At 32.9% G+C, this 18,503-nt stretch overlaps 1 protein-coding gene across 2 annotated transcripts in view; it reads left to right on the top strand.

Annotated features, from left to right (window-relative positions):
• Positions 1–18,503, top strand: part of FZD3 (frizzled class receptor 3) — a 60,536-nt gene that overhangs the window by 2,938 nt on the left and 39,095 nt on the right. The window contains exon 2 of one of the 2 annotated variants that reach the window (XM_072952419.1): positions 5,145–5,674. In XM_072952419.1, coding sequence (XP_072808520.1) covers positions 5,486–5,674 — 189 coding nt within the window. In that variant the 5' untranslated portion in view covers positions 5,145–5,485. Of the gene's footprint in view, positions 1–5,144; positions 5,675–17,116; positions 17,136–18,503 lie in introns of those variants that run through there. The other variant, XM_072952420.1, reaches the window with a different exon arrangement.

Raw genomic sequence — 18,503 nt, 5'->3', positions numbered from 1 at the left:
ATATGCAGCTTGTAAAATGGACTGCATTCTGATGCCTACCATTCATTTTAATTTTGAACTTAGGTGTATTTGTTTTTCCTGTTTTTTTGTTTTGTTTTTTCTTTTAAGCCCTATCCCTCAGCGCACTGGAAGATTAGGTTATCTATTGTAAGCAGTGGATGACGAGATGGAGTCTAAAAATTAGAGAGATGGAGTAGGAAAAGATCAGAAAAGAGGTACTCTGAGATTAATAGGAATCTAGGCCCTGTGAATTAAATACGAAGTTATACAAACTTTCTTTTAGCAACCAGGAGACAATATTTTGAGGATGAATTTATTTTTTAAATAATAAGATACAGAAAACAAAAGGCCAAAAACCACATGGGTTTTAGGAAAAGGAACCTAACGCTTAGCGCAATGAGTGTTCTCTGAATGTATATTTTGCTCTCTAACAAGACAATCATTTCCTTGAGAGAAGAAACTTTCTTAGAGGTAGTCATTGCTAATCCTTGTTTAATGCATCCTTGGAAAACTCCTCTGAAATAAGACAAAGAATATTCTTCCTGTTTCCGCTGTAGCCACTGTGTTTGAGGCAACCTTTAGATGGTATTTCAGAATTGGAAATGCAAAATGTTACCTACATTTTAGAGTGTCAAGAAAATTAAACCTAAACTGAAAATGATGAAACAGATCACTTTCTGTACAGAAAGTGTGAATTGAAGTAGAACTGCTGAACACAGTCGTTTGTTGCAGGACCCTCTGGACAAGCCATCGGGGCCCACTTCTGTCATTGTTTCTCCTGGGATTCAGCCTGCTTTCTTCTTCACATCTTGCCGCCTCCTGCTTTCCCCACCTGAGTCCTTTGGGTCTGGCTTCACAGCCATCCTAGGCAGACAGTCTTCCAAGATTGCATCCCCTTTATTGCTATTCTTCAGGACAAATACTCAGCTTATTTTATTTTAAGGGCTTTCACTGTTTATCATCAAAAGAAAACTGGTAATTGGAGAATATTAGATTTGTGATGTAACACATTGATAAAAATTAAAGTATAGGTTTAAATATATCTAGTCCTTTTTGTTTTCTGATGGAATGGTAGCCAAGGAGCTTAATCTGAAATCAGTTTTCCACATGTCTTATATTGCTCTGTGGAGAAGTAAATGTGCCTCTTTTCTCACAGTTAGGGCGTGAATAACTGTTGCCATATCACTCATTTTTTTCTGGATCCTGGCTCCTGAAGCTGATCACTCTAGTTATGTTAATCCAGCAGTTCCCTTCATTCAGCTGAGATTCTGCAGATTTCCATAATAAAAAATATATTATCAATAGGAATGCCAGAATGACTTGTCAACCTTTATTTAATGAGTTGCTATATTTTGGCAGTATCTCTTTGGATCCAGAATCTTCTCTATGTCCTGCTCTCTGGAACTTCAACTTACCAGTTTTTCCGTGGATGATTCTACCTTAGGAAAAAAATGACTGTTGCTATCCATACTCACATGATCCAGATTAGAAGCATATACTTCATTATGTTATTGAAAAACGATTTAGAATATATATCAAGAGGGTTTTTTTTTAACGTGTATTACATTCGATTCAGCTTTTAGGTGATCTGATTTTTTTCAGTATTGAATATCAGTTTTTGACTCATGCTAAGTTGATCATCACCTTTTTGCTTTTCTTACTACCTACAGGAGGGCAATTTTGTACCCTTTGGTTTGTTGCTTAATTAGCAGCCAATAAATCAGTGATTCAACTAGTAGTTTTTTCTTGTCAGCTAGTCAGCACACATTTATAGATTTAGCAGAGTTAATTATTCCATACACAAATAACATATGACAGATTTTTAAATAAAATCTTGGAGCATTTATATATTTTATTTTTAAACAATTGAAATGTTTTATTCTGTTCTATGTACATATAATTTTGACAAAATGGTATATATATGCTGTTTTATAAACCATTTTTTAATTTTATTTTTTACTTATTATATTACTACTGTCTTACGTCAATTTATACAACGATCCTGCCCATCATTTTTAGTGAGTATATAATTTCTCATTATGCAGTGGTTGTACCATAGTTTAACCAGTTGTTTATTGGTAGACTTTTAGGTTGCCTCCAGTTTTTTATTTTATAAATAATGTCACAGTTACATTTTGGTTGTACATCTTGTGTACTTATGTTTATTTCTTAGAATAAATTATAGAATAGACTTTGCTGGATCAAACTGTGCACAGTAAAAGGCTTTTGATGTATGTAGCTGTTTTTTGAAATGCCGACTAGTTTACATTCCCACTAATAATATTTTAAAGTGTTGGAATGTTGAAAATGCTCTTTTCCCTGCACCCTCCCTTATACTGTGTTCTGTCTTTGTTATTTTGGCCATCTGATTGACAAAAATGTTATACATCAAGTTTGCATTTTTTAATTAGTGGTGAAGTTGAATATCTTTTCATGTGCTTGTTTTTTATTTGTATTTCTTTTGTAAATTTATGTCCTTTTCACATTTTTCTATTAAAATATTATACTTTATCTGCTTTTTAAAAATTTTGCTTAATGTATTACTTTTGCTAAGCACATAATTATATACAAATATCCTTTACTCTTTTCAATTATTCTGTTTTAGGATAGCATTTCTCAAAAATATGACTTACAGCTCACTTAACAGTACCTGAGATAATTGTTAGAATGCATATCAATCTCCAGAGGTTCAGATTTCTTAGACCTAGAGGGGATCTATGAATCTGCTACACATTAAAAGTAGGGAACCTCTGATTTGGGGGAAATACATCCTTAAGGTTTTGACTGTTCCTGTTTTCTTTTTGTCTTACTATATTCCACTGTTTTTTCTATTTATTTTAATAATCATAAACTACAGTCTTGATGTATTAAAATTATTGTTCTACCCCAGCCTAACATAATAGATTTTACAAAAGCATTTTGATGTATGGAAATTTGGATGTCGTAGTACATAAAGGAAAGCACTTTTATAAGATGGGGGGGTGGGAAACTTTGCTTGTTAATGAAGCAAAAGAAATAATTGAGAGATAATCAAGTAAAATAGAGTAAGCAGAAGTATAAGGGGGTTTTTCATCTAGTTTTAAAAACTCTATGAGGTATTGCTCAGTTTCTTCCTCAAGTTTTATATGATAGTCTTCTCTGAACCATAAACTTGAAACCCATACTGCTTGAAAAATAGTCTAAATGAAATTTTTGAAATTATTATATACATATTCAATAGGGAGCAATGTTCCCTTTAATTTTTTTAGTTGCAAGCAGATGATCATGCTGCATAAGCAGCAAACTACAAAGATGGAACTTATATGGATGTTTTAATACTGTAACCAGATAAAGCTTTCAGTGGTTATATGACATATTTAATGATATGCATAATTGTTACTGTGCTGCATGGTAGTTAAGCTTAAATATAAATGACTGTGTTTAATATCAGTTTTCTATAGTCAGACATCCCATTTCGGGGACCAGCTTGAAGGAGGAAAAAATATGGCAGGCCAAGAGCTTTTGCAAGTATTTCTGCTTTAGAGATTTCAGTATTAAAGAGATTAGACATTTGGGTCAGGGATTGCTTGTAACTTCAGTGTTCCTAACTCTAGAGGCCACAAACTTTCCTTTTCCCTCCCACTACTCAAGACCATATGCTAGAGGGTGAAATTGGGAAGATTCAGCCATTGCTTTACTTTCTCCAATTAGTTTTTTCTGCCTAGTAACTAAAGCTTGGGTTGCAGAGGTCTTAGTCATTGATAATCAGTGCACAAAGGACAGTTTCTTTCCATACTTGAGCCAAACCAGGTCCAGGTCTCAAGGTCTAAACTGTCATGGGCCCTAGTATATACCTAAGTTGTCCTATTAACCTGGGTCTCTGAGTTTCTGAATCAGAATTTCTCATGTTTTCCTAATCTAGGCTCTCTCCTGCAAATAGAAATAGCCAATGTATATGAAACAAAATGAAATAAAAGCAAACTTAACATCATTATGAAACCAAATGAAAGTATGATAGCTTAGAATATGCTTTTTTCCTGCTAGTCCTGTCTTCCACTTCACCCACACCCTCCCAGCCCCAAATGACATAGATATTTTTGCCCCTGGAAAAGTCATGTCAAAGGGTCATGTCAGAGATTCTGAAGCTTAGTGGGATCTATAATGGAATCATCCCTATTCGTGTTGTAATTTTCTGGGGATAATCTCTCTTTTCCGCAGCTTGGCTGTGTGTAATGAAACATTTTTTGATCAAATGTTTCTACATCTATGGTACTAAATTTTTACACTATCTAAAAAGATGACATAATGTTGGGAAAATTTCCTGATACTACTATTAGAATCTTCAATTTGCCAGTTCAGTATTGGTTGATAGAGGTAGTCTTTGTATCAACTGTAATTCAGCAATAAAACTACCTAATGTTTGATGTTGCTTTACCAGTTATAGAGTACTTTTACATGTATTATTTCATAAGTCACTCATACCATCTTTGACAGGAAGGTGCTATTTTCAGGAAGGAAAATTCTGAGTTCAGAGAAGTTTAAATGATTCAAACAGCTAGTAAGAGGCTTGAATCATATCTTGATTTATTTATATCACCTTTTTCACAGATAGCATCTGCCAAATCAGTTAATATAAAAATGCCTATTAGTGGTTAAAACACATATAATAAAATTCAAATTCAATAGCTCATAAGTATGGCAGATATTTAAATAAAATACAGGACAACAGCATAAACATTTTTCAAGATGGATCTTATGTCTTATGACAAATGAAAAGTTGCCATCATAAGTGAGAAATTAAACTCTATGCTGTATAACCGAGGGAGGAAAATTTGCCTTTAAGTGTTCTCTGTGAATTATCTTAATATATGTGTAGCATAAATGATAAAGTAGAAAAACTATACTGTATATTTATGAAATACCCATGTATTTTATCTTTTAGGTCAGTATAATATCTTATCAGGAATTATTTTTTAAATTTCTCTTTCTGATTGTTCATTGTTAGCGTATAGTTCATTATTAGTATATAGAAACACAGCTGATTTTTGTATATTGATTTTGTATCTTGCAACTTTACTGAGTTCATCAAAGATTTTATTATCAAGTTTAGAATATTTTAAGAGGAAATGATTAATTTCCCCCTTTTTTAAAAAACTACTTTTCAGATATTTCAGTCAAAAGAAGAAATAACTCTTCTCCTAAGATGGAATCTGTTGTTTGGGAATGTGGTTGATCGACATGATGTGTTGGCCGAATGTGCCCTATGTAATAAAATGAAAAGAAGAGACAAGATGATGTCACTTTGCCATATTGTGAAACCAAAAACAAATGCCTTTTGTGAGACCAAGCTAACAAGCCTCTGACGGTGCAAAGAGTATTTAACTGTTTGAAGAACTTAACAGTAAGATAGAAGAACTACTTTCAAGCTGAGACCTGCAGGTGTATAAAGATCTGAAATACCCATTGAGTAGGCCTGATCATCCGAATCTCATTCGATCGAGGAAGCATGGCTATGAGTTGGACCGTCTTCTATCTGTGGCCCTTGACTATGTTTGTGGCGCATATAGGTGGGCACAGTTTGTTTTCTTGTGAACCTATTACCTTGAGGATGTGCCAAGATTTGCCTTATAATACTACCTTCATGCCTAATCTTTTGAATCATTATGACCAACAGACAGCAGCTTTAGCAATGGAGGTAAGACTTGATCTATTATTTGACATGTCTTAGAAAATGATTCTTGTATTGCCCTGTTAACCAGTCTAATGAATGTGTCTGATAAACAACAGGAAAAGAATATGTTACTTTTAACTACATCTTGTAAATTAAAAAGTTATATATTTAGGTTCAAGCTAACAGATTGAAGACTTCATGTTTGGGGAATGTTTCTCAACTTAGTTTTCAGACATTATACTTTTATAAAGAAACTTGAAACAGTGAAACTTGGGAGATAATAGCCATTCAGAAGTTTAAAATTGTCTGAGTTATGATATGATTACATCTTTTCTGTTATTTGGCTGATAATAAAACTTTAAAGAGCAGAATATAACAATAATATTCATAATTCATTTATTAATATTGAAGGTAACGTGATTTTGAAAAGTCAGTTCTTTTGTTTAACCTTTAGGCTGATAGAATATTTGAATTTTCTTAAATAGTTAAAATACTTTCTTGGTCTTAGCATGTTCACATCATTTTAAGAACAATAACGCCTAAGCAATGAAAAAGGTTTTGTTCTGTTAATTATTTGTTCTTGGCCTCTCAGGACTTTATGAAAATTTGTTGCCTTGCTTGAATTTTTCTAATGATAATTCTTTAGGCACTTTTTAATGATTATACTATGACAAATTAATGGATATAGTTAATAATAGGTTTAAATAAGTATGTATGTGTTTCTGTAGTGGTTTTCGAACTGTAGACAAAGATACATTTACCCAAAAAGAACTAGGAGGCAGTAAACTGGCAAAAAAGAAGCAAAGGCTTTGTCAAAAAAAAAAAAAAAAAAAAAAAGGCAGCAGCAGCAGCAGCAGCAAAGGCTTTGGAGTTGAACAAACCTAGGTTTGAATTCTAGCTCTACCACTTTATAACTGTATTACTTTGGGCAAATTATGTAAACTTTCTTACCATAGTTTCTTTGCTTGTAAAATAGTTAATAATCATACAAGGTTTTGTAAGGTGCAAAACGAAATGTATATCAAGTACATGGCAGAGTAATATTATAGTAAGTACTCTAAGAGTGATAGCTTTTACCATTTGCCCATATTCTCATATTAATGTGGCTATGTAATACATAGACTTTAACAGAGAATGTTTTATACTTTAGTCTTTAATCCATTGTTGCAGTGCTTTTAGCAAATTGAAGACTACATGTTTTGGAATTCTTAGTTTTATAGTAAAATTCAAAGGTTCATTACCTCCAAGTAGACTAACATAAATCTGTCTGGGAAGATTTGTAGGAAGATTATTATTCATAGATTTTGAAATGTGGAGGGTATCTTATATATTCCAAATATATGAAAATATTAAAGAGGTTGAATAAAACATTTCTGTTCTTCCTCTGACTACACGAAGTCTAACTGGTAAAGAGAGATTTGGTATAGATTGTCAGATTAGAATATATGAAAATGGTTACTGGTTTAATATAGTAATTGGGTTCCAGGCATTGTAATCCCTGTTATGTATTAAAGTTATCAATACTCTCACAAAAAATTGAAGTAGAAATACCTTTGTTTCTAGTATCATTATAAGTCAGTATAATTCCTTTGGAAAGCAAATAGGGTTGTAAGAAATGAGTCATGAAGGTGTGTGTACTGATTTGGGTTCAACTTTTGGATCTGCCATGTAGTAGTTGTCAGACTTTGGGCTTAAGTCTCCTAATATCCCTATGAAAATCATTTGTGAAAAGGCATTAATAACAAAAATACCTTGAAGGGCTCTTAGGATTAAATGAGAGACTTAAGTAGCTAACACAATGCATGGCACGCAACAGGTAATCCACAAATGTTAATTCTACTCCAAATTTCATTTCTTAGTGATCCCAGAGACAAAGTACTAGAAAGATGATATATTTGTTTCAAATGAACTTGCATCTCTAGTTGTGGGCTCTTAGGGCATTCATTCATAATTATGGCATAGTAAGCTGTCTCTACCCTCTTATCAAACATGCCATATGTTCTAGATACTTTATTAGCAATGAGATTGCATCTGTTTGAATTTCACACATTCTAGGGAGAGCACCTAAATGGGTAATAATTTCTAAGAGACGGCTCCAGTGATATGAAGTAATTAATGTTGGGGATGGTTGCTTGTTCCATGGTTGTCGTATCAGGACAGTGATGCCACTGACAGACTCATCTGACATTTTGAGTGTGTAAAGTTTCTGTAATAACAAAGGAGATGGAAATTCAGCAGAAAACACTACATACTTCCAAATGGAAGTAAGGGTTCTTGGGTCCTTACAAGGACTTATATCTGCTCATGACACCCTCCATCTCTGATCCAGGAACTTTGGATCAGCTTGCCAGCTTTTACCAGGAGCATGTAATTCGAACAGATAATCCCAGCACATTCTTGAGTGTTCATTGTGGGACTGGATGAATTGAAAGAGTTTCCTAGGCTTCAAGCCTCCCTATGGAGGCTTTGACTATTGGACTATTGAGTTACTCCCATGTTCATTCCTATACTGATGTTTGGTGAGTCAGAATGGTGCTTCAAATGAAGTAGTATACGATAATTGAGCTAGGGAATGCCACAGAAGAGAGAAAGTGCAGAATTGGGGTTATTTCAAATTTGATTGTTACTCTTCACAATCAACAAGTTGGATGTTCTTTGATTGTATATAAAGGATTCCTAGTCTACTTTCATTGAAATTGGGACATGTTTAAATAAGTGGGATATGTCATTTATTAAGTTGGAAAAGAAGACCCTTGTTAGTATGTTTATATCTCTACCCTGCTTTACACACCTGTACACAGACACACACATTAAGTTTTTATAAGTTCTTAACTTGATGTCTGTCTTTTCCCCCAAGTATCACTGCTTTTGATTTAAAAAAAAAAAAAAGGTTCATTCCTGAGTTTCCCAACCATTTTGAGCTGTCCAAATTGCTAAGTAAATTTTGGAGGGCTGTCTAGCATGGACAGACAACAAATTGTCAATAACTATCCTTATGAACCTACACGTTACCAGGTACTTATGACTTTAGTGGTAATAAAAGAGATCTGAGCAGCTTTTTTCTCCTATATTGAATAATTAAGCCCAGTTGAATAGGAAGGGAACAGTTTAGCGAAAGAAGCACTAAATTAGGGATAGAAGTCATGTATTCTGCCACTAACTAGTTTTTTTTTTTGTAGTTTGAATGAATTCACTACTCTTTTATTTTTTTTATTTTTCAATTTTTTTTGTTGTTATCTAGAATTTGCCACTAACTAGTTTGACTTCTTTGTGTTGGTTTCTTCTAGGAAGTGAATATTTTCCCTGTCCATTTTATGAAGTTATTGTTAAGATCAAATGATATAAGTAATGTGTATATTAAAGAATTTTGAAGTTAAAGTGCTATGTGAATGCAGAGCATTATTCTTTTTTGCTTGTCACCCTGTTTAATTTCGGTTAGATTGTGGAATAAGCAGTCTTTAATCTCTTTGGGAGGTTGATTGCTAGTCTTTTTTTTTTTTAATTGATTTTTAAAAAAATTTTTAAACCTCTGTAACATAATTAGAGGAAAACTCTGATGGGGTGCTTCATGCTTTCCTCCATTTCCTGTTTTCTTTTGTAATTGTCATTGAAGATTTTCTTATAGCATGGGAAACTGGCAGAGGGATAGATCCTGGTAGAAACACAGAGCCTAAAAGCCTGAATACCCTTGGTATCCTTTTTGACTCAGTAAGAACAAAGCATGTTTGAACCAGTCTCCCAGTTATCCAAACTCAAAATTCAGCCTTTTTTCCCTTAACTTTTTATTATGGAAAATTTCAGTTATATAGAAATACAGATGGAATAATATAATGAATACCATATACCCATCATCCAGCTTCAAAATTTATCAGCTCATAGCTAGTCTTGTTTCATTTATGGCTGCACACCCAAGTGGATTACTTTGAAGCAAATCCCAAACACCATAGTTTCATCCATCAACATTTTTATATATACCTCTATAAAGAGTCTTTCAAAATACATAAGCACTGTATCACTTCCTCAGTATCATCAAATATACAGTTAATGTTCAAATTCCTCTGAAAATTTCACAATTTTTTTTTATAGTTGGCTTTTCAAATCAGGGTTTATGCATTGCATTCAATTGATACATCTCTTAATTTATAGTTGCTCCTTCCCTTCCCCTCTCCTTTTTTTCTTATGTTTGCCCTATAGAGTTTCTCATAGTCTTTATTTTGCTGATTGCATTCCTGTGGTGTTACTTGCCATGTTCCTCTGTCTCTTTTAATTTTTTTTTTGAAAGAATACTTCATAGGCACATAATACCTGCTTGTCACTGTTTGTAATTTTAGCAGCCATCGATCATTTTTCTAGGTCAATAATTTTATTAGGGGTTTGCAAAATGGTGATATTCTAATTTTATCATTCTTCATTTCCCAGCTGGAATGCTTTTTAAATAGGAAGTTCCTCTCTTTGACTATTGGACTATTGAGTTACTCCCATGTTCAGTTTATATAGCAAAGACAGGATAAATACTTGATTATTCTCCTTTGTTTATTAGTTTTTAGCATAATAAGTTGATTACCAAGACTCTTTCAAAAGTGACTGATGAGGTCTTTTTTTAAGTATCGTTATAAACGCATGGATTTTTACCCATTTGATGTGTTTCAGTCCACTGCAGTTACTGTTTTATTGGGGCTCAAACTGTTCTGTCTTTGGTGGGGGGAGCCTCTTCTAGGTTGCTGCTAAGTGTTTTTGACACTACCCTAGTGGTTTCTAATAGCTTCCTTGCTTTCTGGTATGATCCAAGCTCATATCATAAAATTCTGCCTCTGATTTTGAGTTTTCAGTTTTTTTAGGGCACACTGGTTCCTTTAGTTGAAAATTATATTCACAAACTGCTTTCTGGGTGATACTATGCTTATTGATCCCACGTGAGTCATTTTTAGGCCTATTCATAGACACAGCTAGAAAGTACTTTTTCTTTTCTTTTTTTAAAGATAGTACATAATGGGTTTATACTGATACTTACAATTCAAATAATACTGCAGAGTTTTTGTTTAACATTTTTAAATTTTATTTTTTGTTTCTTATACTGAAACCTTATTATATACAGACATATAATTCCAGAATAATAGCAGTATTATTACTAACAGTATGATCACTGAGAGCAGTTTAAGATTTCTTTGTACTTCTTTTTGTCCTTTGGGATGTATTTCACCAAGGATGTACAGTCAAATTACTGTGTTTTAGATTTCTTAAATATTTCTTTATTTGGTTAAACTCAATACATAGGTTTATGTTGATTTTGATTTTGAGGAATGACTTAAAATTTTTTTGTTTAAATTTATTTATAGTTATGTTTTAAAACTTTATACATAGAACAAAGTACATTTGGAGAATTCTAGTTTCAGGCCCTCTCCCTTCTACCTTATTCTTTCCTTCCCTTAGTGGGTAATCTTTTTTTTTTCCTGTGTTTTATTTTTTAATTGAAGTATAGTTGATTTATAATGAGATAGAGTAGTTAGTCATTTTTTTGTTTATCCTTCCATTAAAAATTGTAACTATAATACACTTATATAAAATGTTTATATAGTATCTATCAGTATGTGTATATTCTTTCACCTGTTTTCTCTGCCTTGCTTTTTTAACTTAATATATCCTGGATATCCCATAGAATTATTTATAGATATTCCTCAAATTTTTTTTTCCTCAAAAATTTTTTTAATTATAACAGATGAAATTTACCATTCTAACCATTAAGTGTGCCGCTCAGTGGCATTAAGTACATTCACCCTGTTATGTTATCACCGCTATCCTTCTCCAGTGCTTTTTCAGCTTCCAAAACTGAAACTCTGTACCTATTAAATAACTCCCCATTATTCTCCTCTCCCCCCAATCCCTGGCAACCATCATTCTACTTTTTTCTTTCTCTCTGATTTTGACTTCTCGTGTACCTCCTCATATAAATGGAATCATACAATATTTGTCCTTTTATGATTGGACTTGTTTCGATTTATCATAGTGTCTTCAAGATTCATCTATGTTGTAGCTTGTGTCAGAATTTCCTTCCTTTTTATGGCTGAATAATATTCTGTTGTGTATATATACCATACATTTAGTTTACCCATTCATCTATCAGACACTTGGGCTGCTTCTACTTTTTGCCTGTTGTGAATACAGCTGCTGTGAGTATGGGTGTATGAATATCTGTTCCAGTCTCTGCTTTCAGTGTTTCTTGGGTATATACCCAGAAGTGAAATTGCAGGTAATATAATTCTGTGTTTAATTTTTTGAGGAACCACTGTATGATTTTGTATAGCAGCTGTTCCATTTTACATTTCTACCAGTAGTGCAGGAGGGTTCCAGTTTCTCCACATCCTCAATAACTCTTGTTGTTTTCTGTGTTTTGTTTTTGTTTTGTTTTCTTTTTCTTTTGGAATAGTAACCAGTCTGATGGGTATGAGGTTGTTCTCATTTTTAAAATTCTGCTCCTATAGGAGAACATTTGATTTGTTTCCCGTCTTTTGCTATTGAAAGTAGAGCTTGTCCTTATTCATTTACTTTGCCCCCCACCCCTTTTTTTTTGGATCAAAGTGAAGGTTTCAACATTATGTGTTTATACTTATAAGTGGTGTAATTAAGTGAAAGGATAAAGCAATGCAACTTTCCCATCTCTAGACCTTTCATGTTCCTTCTGCCTTAATAGTCTCATCTCTATCTTTGCCTCTCAGAATTCTAATGGTTGTACTTTATACATTTGTAAGTAGAGGAAAAAAAGTAGGATAGCAAAACATTATGTGTGGTATCATCTTGTTTTTGAATAAAAAGTATATTCATATTCATGTAGGATAAGTGATCTGGAAGGATTTTTACCAAAGCCAACAGTGATTGTTCCTTGAATTAGTACAGTTTTTGTGTTTTCTGTATTCTTCATTTACTGTTTGTATTTTCTGATTTTTCTGTAAGAAACACATTGTGCTTTTAAAATAGTAAAATTGGTGCAGAAATTTCATTTTTTAAAATCTCAGCTCTCCTTTTTTGTCTAGCTCCCAGTTGCAGTGTCTAAGACTTAGTATTTATTAAATCTATTTTGATTAAACGACTGAAACTTAAGGAAGACCTTGATAAATGCCATAAATAGACATAAAGTGCCAAGAGGATTCAAAAGAGAAAAGGATCATTTGTGGAAGAGATCAATTGCAGATGATATTTGAATGAGCCTTGAAAGACAGATAGATTTTTTTGTTTAAGAGAATAGTGTAATATACCCCCTGTATGCCACTAATTAACATTTTATTGGATAGGCTTTTTAGGAAATGAAATTTCCTTGATTCTATTTAGTCTTGAAACTCATAGTTTATATCTTTAGAATACAGGTGTTAGCCAACAGATTGACTTCTCATTATCTTTTGTTTAGGTTAATATTAATAAGGTGATTTTCCCTAAGCAAACAACACTCTAGTGAAGTGGATTGAGAAGCCTATTGTGTGACAGGGAAGCCAGCCAGGAATTAAGAAACTTCAAAATTGAAAAATATACACACAGTAGTTGAGAATTCACTGCATTTAGTTGTTTTTGACTTTAGGGAAAAAATAGCTTTAAAATTTTTAGTTGATTCTCTTGTGTGACAAGTCACGTTAATTTTAAATTAAATTATCAAGTTTAGTGGAATTCATTTAGTAAAGTTTTATCTTTTGAGACAGACCATGATTCACAACTATTCATGATATTTGAAATATTAAGTTTACTTCCTAAAGAAAAATCCAGTTTTATGGGCTGCTCTGGGAACTCTTGACTTAAGAAAATAAATACACTTCTGTGATAATGTCATATTTCTGCAAACCAACTCATTGAAAGACTATTAATATTTAATATGCTATCATGAGACTTTTTTTAAAAAATAAGATTTGTGAAAGAAAAACAAATCTGTGGGGTTAAAGGTATTTTACAAACCTAGAATTTTTTTAACGTGTGTGTGTGTGTGTGTGTGTGTGTATAAATAAAGTAATTCTGAAAGTTTTGGACCTTTTCTCATTAGAAATTTTATTGTTACAGAAAAGAAGTCTTATAACCTCTTTATATAACTACATATAAAAATAAGGTCTTATTTTTAATCACTTAAAGTTATTCTAAAAAGTTGTTTTTGAATAATTTATTTCTCTAATTTGAATCTGAAATAGAATGAGTATCAGTTTTGAATTTTCAAGGCCATTCTACATTTATTTCCACTTTTAGTGAGTAATATTCCCAAACCCAGTAGGATACAGTTTCTATGGTTATCAGACCCTTTGTAGAGTGACAAAGATTGGAATTCTGATTCTCCTGAGTCAAATTTTGGCCTTTGACTCTGTCCCCTTTTCACACTCCTTGCTGAGTTTGGGCTGTTGCTATGCTTGAAGGCTTGTCAGCTAGCAGGTTCCTATGGTAACGGGGATGGAAATTTCAAAGAAGAAAGAGAATGAGAGCACAAAGGCTTGGTTGATTTGAATTTGAACAAAGAATAGAAGGTTCCATGTTGTGTACCTTTGTTGAAGAAACCAGAAATTCAATTTTAGGAAGTTACTTTTCAGTTTGTAAACTTCCTATACCCTGGCCGTAATTTAGTGAACAGAAGTATTACTGTTTAAGGAAGTACTAAGAATCTTTTAAAAATTTAATCAGCTAAAGTTTCTTTTTTCAACTTTATAGAGCTTTGATAGTATTCCTTATATATATTCAACTTTGCAATATTCAGACTACCTTATTTAATTTTGTTTTTGCTGAGGTTAAAAATTGTTAGGGTTAAAATCAAGGCAATTTGCTTATTTGAAAATATTAATATTTTTGTTTTTATGTAATGGCTTTATTGAGGTATAGTTTGTGTACAATAAACTGCACCCATTTAAAGTGTTCAATTTGATGAGTTTTGGCAGATGTCTATATCCATGAAAATATCACCACTTTTAGGGTATAAAAATTTCCATCACCTCAAAAGCTTCCTTGTGTCCCTGTGCAGTCCACCCCAAGTTGACTCCTTGCTCTAAGCAACCACTGATCTGTTTTGTCATTGTGTATTAGTTTTGGGGTTTTTTTTAGAGTTTTATATAAATGTAATCATATAGTATTTACTTTTTAATGTCTGGTTTATCTCACCCAGAATAATGATTTTGAGATTCATCCATGTTTTGTTTTGCTTTCTGAAAACACCGTTCCAGTTGACAGCTGACTTTCTCACTTGGCAGTTGAGAACAGGGAATTCAGCAGGGATCCTCATGTCCATCAAATAGGCCTTCTTCAGCTTCATTAACTTGCAACTCTTTCCTAACCTCCTTTTAAGCTATCATTTACTGGGTTCTGTATGCTATTTTGTATATTCTTATTTATGTTATTAAGACAATTTTAAAGAGGTAAAAACTGATATTTAGAGAGATTATGTAGAACAAATTGGTTAAGCTCAGGGACTCTGGATAAGAACGCCAGAATTCAACTAATTTGCGGCTGTCTTTGTAGCTGTGTGATCTTGGACAGGCTACTTAACTTTCTGTGTCTCATTTTCTTCACATGTGTTATAAAATGGGATTACTAATAATAATACCTACCTTATGGGAATGTTGAGAAGAGTAAATAAGATCATGTGTGAGGCACTAGAACACTGTCTAGCCTAGTAAGTGCAGTGAGTGCTAGCTGAGATGTAGCCAAGGTACTTACAGCTAATAAGTGGCAGAAGCATAAACTGATAGCTTTAGACTTAGTGCAAGCACAGAATAGTCACTCAGATCTCTCCTTCATTCCTGACATTGGTAATTTGTGGGGGTTTTTTCTCTTTTACTTATTATTACCTTTCTTCTATTTTCTCTAAATTTAATTGGCTGTTCTTTTTCTTCTTGAGGTAGAGCTTACAGTTGATTGTTTTCAGCCCTTCTTATTTTCTGATATATGCAGATCAGGTTATGAATTTCCTGAGTATAGCTTTTGCTGACATTTTATTATCTTTACTATTCAATTCTGTATGTAGATTATACACATATATACATATAAATTATATTTGTTGTTAATGTAATGTAATTATATATAATTGTATATAATTTAAATTTCAGTTATGATTTCCTTGGTTGATATGGGTTATTTAGAAGTTTTTTTTTTGGTCTAATTTCCAAATAGCCAAACAGTTGAGTATTTTCTAGGGTTCTTTTTGTAACTGATATCTACCTTAATTCCATTTTAGTCATAGAACATTCTCTGAATGATTTTAGTACTTAGAAATTTGTTGTGGCTTATTTTAGGAGTTAGAATATGGCCAGTTTTGATAAAGATTCCATGTGTATGTTAAATAGTTTCCACACACTGTTGGGTGCCATAATTATAAATGTTATAAATATATCAAATTTGTAATTGGCTTGTTCCGATTGTCTGTATTCTCACAGAATTTTTGTCTCACTCTTATTGAGAGAAGTGTATTAAACTCTCACTCTATGAATTTGTGTATTTCCCCTTTTAGATCTATTTTTTAATTAAAATAATTTGAAGCTGTGTTAAGTGGTACGTATGTGTTTAGATTTGCTTTTTAGTCTTGGTGAATTGATTCTTTTATTTTATCTTGAAGAAATGATGTTCTTTATCTCTGGAAACACTCCTTGTCATGAAGTCTACTCTTCCTTTTGGCTAGTTCTTTCGTTTATTTTTTTTACCTTCCTTTTACTTTTTTAACCTGTCTCTGTCCTTATAATGAAAGCATGTTTTAGTAAACGGCATAGTTTTGTTTTTTCCTGCTTTTGTTTTTACCTAGTCTGACAGTCTTATTCTTTTATGTAGAGTTTTTAATCCATTTACATATAATGCAATTAATGATATACTTGGGTTAATATCTACCATCTTATTTGATTTCAATTTTTTCAAACTGTTTTGCACTTTTTTCTCTCCTATCTTGACTTCTTTTGTATTATTCTATTTCTCTTTATTGCTTTTTTAGTTGTGCTTTCTTTTGTTGTTTACCTTAGCAGTTATATTCCCTACCTCTCACCCTGTGTATGACCACTTCTCTTCCTCCCTAGCCCTTTCCTTCTACTTCTTGTTCTCCTTTTGATCCTTGACTTATAATATTCTAATATAAATAATAACTTTAATCACTCTCCCATTAAGTGTTCCTCTGACCCCCATCTTTATCATTTTATTATTATACATACTAATTTACGTGTATTTTGTACATATTTTAAGGCATTATTTTTTGTTTTTACAGAAAGTATTCATTTATATTTTGTCACATATTCACCTCTTTTGTTGCTCTTTCTTTTGAATTTTCATCTTAGATTGTTTTTTTCTTCTATCTGTTAATGCAGTTTGCTTGTGACTGATTTTCTCAGTTTTTGTTTATCTGAAAATGTTTTTACCTTACCTTCACCATCATAAAGAATATTTTTGCTGACTATAGAATTATAGATGAGGAGTTATTTTCTCTCAGCCCTTTAAATAAGTCATTCTGTTGTTTCCTGATATTCCAAAGTCCAACAGTAGTTTTCTGTGGAAGGTAAGGTGTCATTTTTTCCACTGACTGCTTTCAAGTTATTTTTCTTTGGTTTTCAGCAATTTAAATAAACATGTGCCTAGGTGTGGTTTTTGTTTTGTTTTGTTTTTTTGTATTATTCTTCTGGGGATTTGCAGAACTTTTTGAATCTGTAGTTTGTTGTCTTTAATCAGTTTTGAAACACCCTTAGCCATCATGTTTTTATGTATTGCTTCTGCCCACTGTCTCCTCTTTTGAGATTCCAATGATGCATATCTTAGATGTTTTCATGTGTTTTATGTGTCTACTATGCTCTTTCCTGTATTTTTCCATATTTTTTGGTCTGTGTGCTTCTGTTTTGGATATTTTCTATACCCTTGTTTTCCATCTTGCTAGTTCTATCTTCTGATGCTTATAATGAGTTCTTAATTTCAGTGATTATGTATTTCAGTTACAGAATTTCCATTTGATTCCTTTTGTGATAGATTCCAATTTTCTGGTGGAATTCTTCATCTTTTATTTTCTTGGAACATGTTTGTCATATATAATCTTGTTTATTAAGTCCAATAGCTGGATTACCAAAACTTTGTATTTTTTCCTTCGTTTTTCAGTCACATAGTCCTGTGTCTTGGAATGCCTAGTATTTTTTATTGAGTAGTAGACATTACAAAATATTGGTAAGGTTCCACATGATGTTATATTACTCCAAAGAAAGTTCACCTTTTCTTCGAGTTAGCAGATAAATGAGGGCTGATCACCTTAATTCACTGAGGGACTGAGCTGAGTTGAGGCTCAGTTACAGTTTTGTTGGATCTCTGCCTCCCTCCGTTTTGGCCCTGCTACTAGAATATAATCACTCAGGGGCTTCCAGCTGAGATTCTGGTAGGTTCAGTTCCCCTGGCAGGAGCTGAACATCTAATCACGTTTCCCCAACCTGATAAAATTGCCAAAATATCCCTTCTGCTTTTCAGAGGCTTTCTGCTTAGCTTCTTAGCCTCCTTCCCTGTGCAGCTTCAAAATTTTCAAATATCTTGAAGGGAAAACTGGTTCCATGTCAGGCCCAATCCTAGTTACCTATGCTTTTCACCTATATTGTTCCTTTCATTTTGAGTTTTGTCTGTAATCTTGCAGTACTACCAAAGCTCTGCTGGTTTCTTGGTTCTCTAGCACTAGCCAAGGCACAGCTTGATTCTCAGCCTGTTTCCTTACACCCAGGCTCAACAGATACCTCCCTGGAAAAGTGGCTGCGTTTATCAGGCCACCTCTCCATGTTTCCCTGCTCTCTGGATTCTTGGGCCCTTTAGTGCTTTTCCTTCAGTGGTTCTCTAATAGCTTTAATTAGATTTTTTTTTAACTTTTTCCCCTGTATTTTGAAGTTGTTCTTAATGTAAA

This window comes from Vicugna pacos, chromosome 31, assembly GCF_048564905.1.
Source record: "Vicugna pacos chromosome 31, VicPac4, whole genome shotgun sequence".
NCBI classification, from domain to species: Eukaryota; Metazoa; Chordata; class Mammalia; order Artiodactyla; family Camelidae; genus Vicugna; species Vicugna pacos.
Note: the sequence above shows the minus strand (reverse complement) of the source record. Positions and strands in the feature narration are given on the sequence as shown.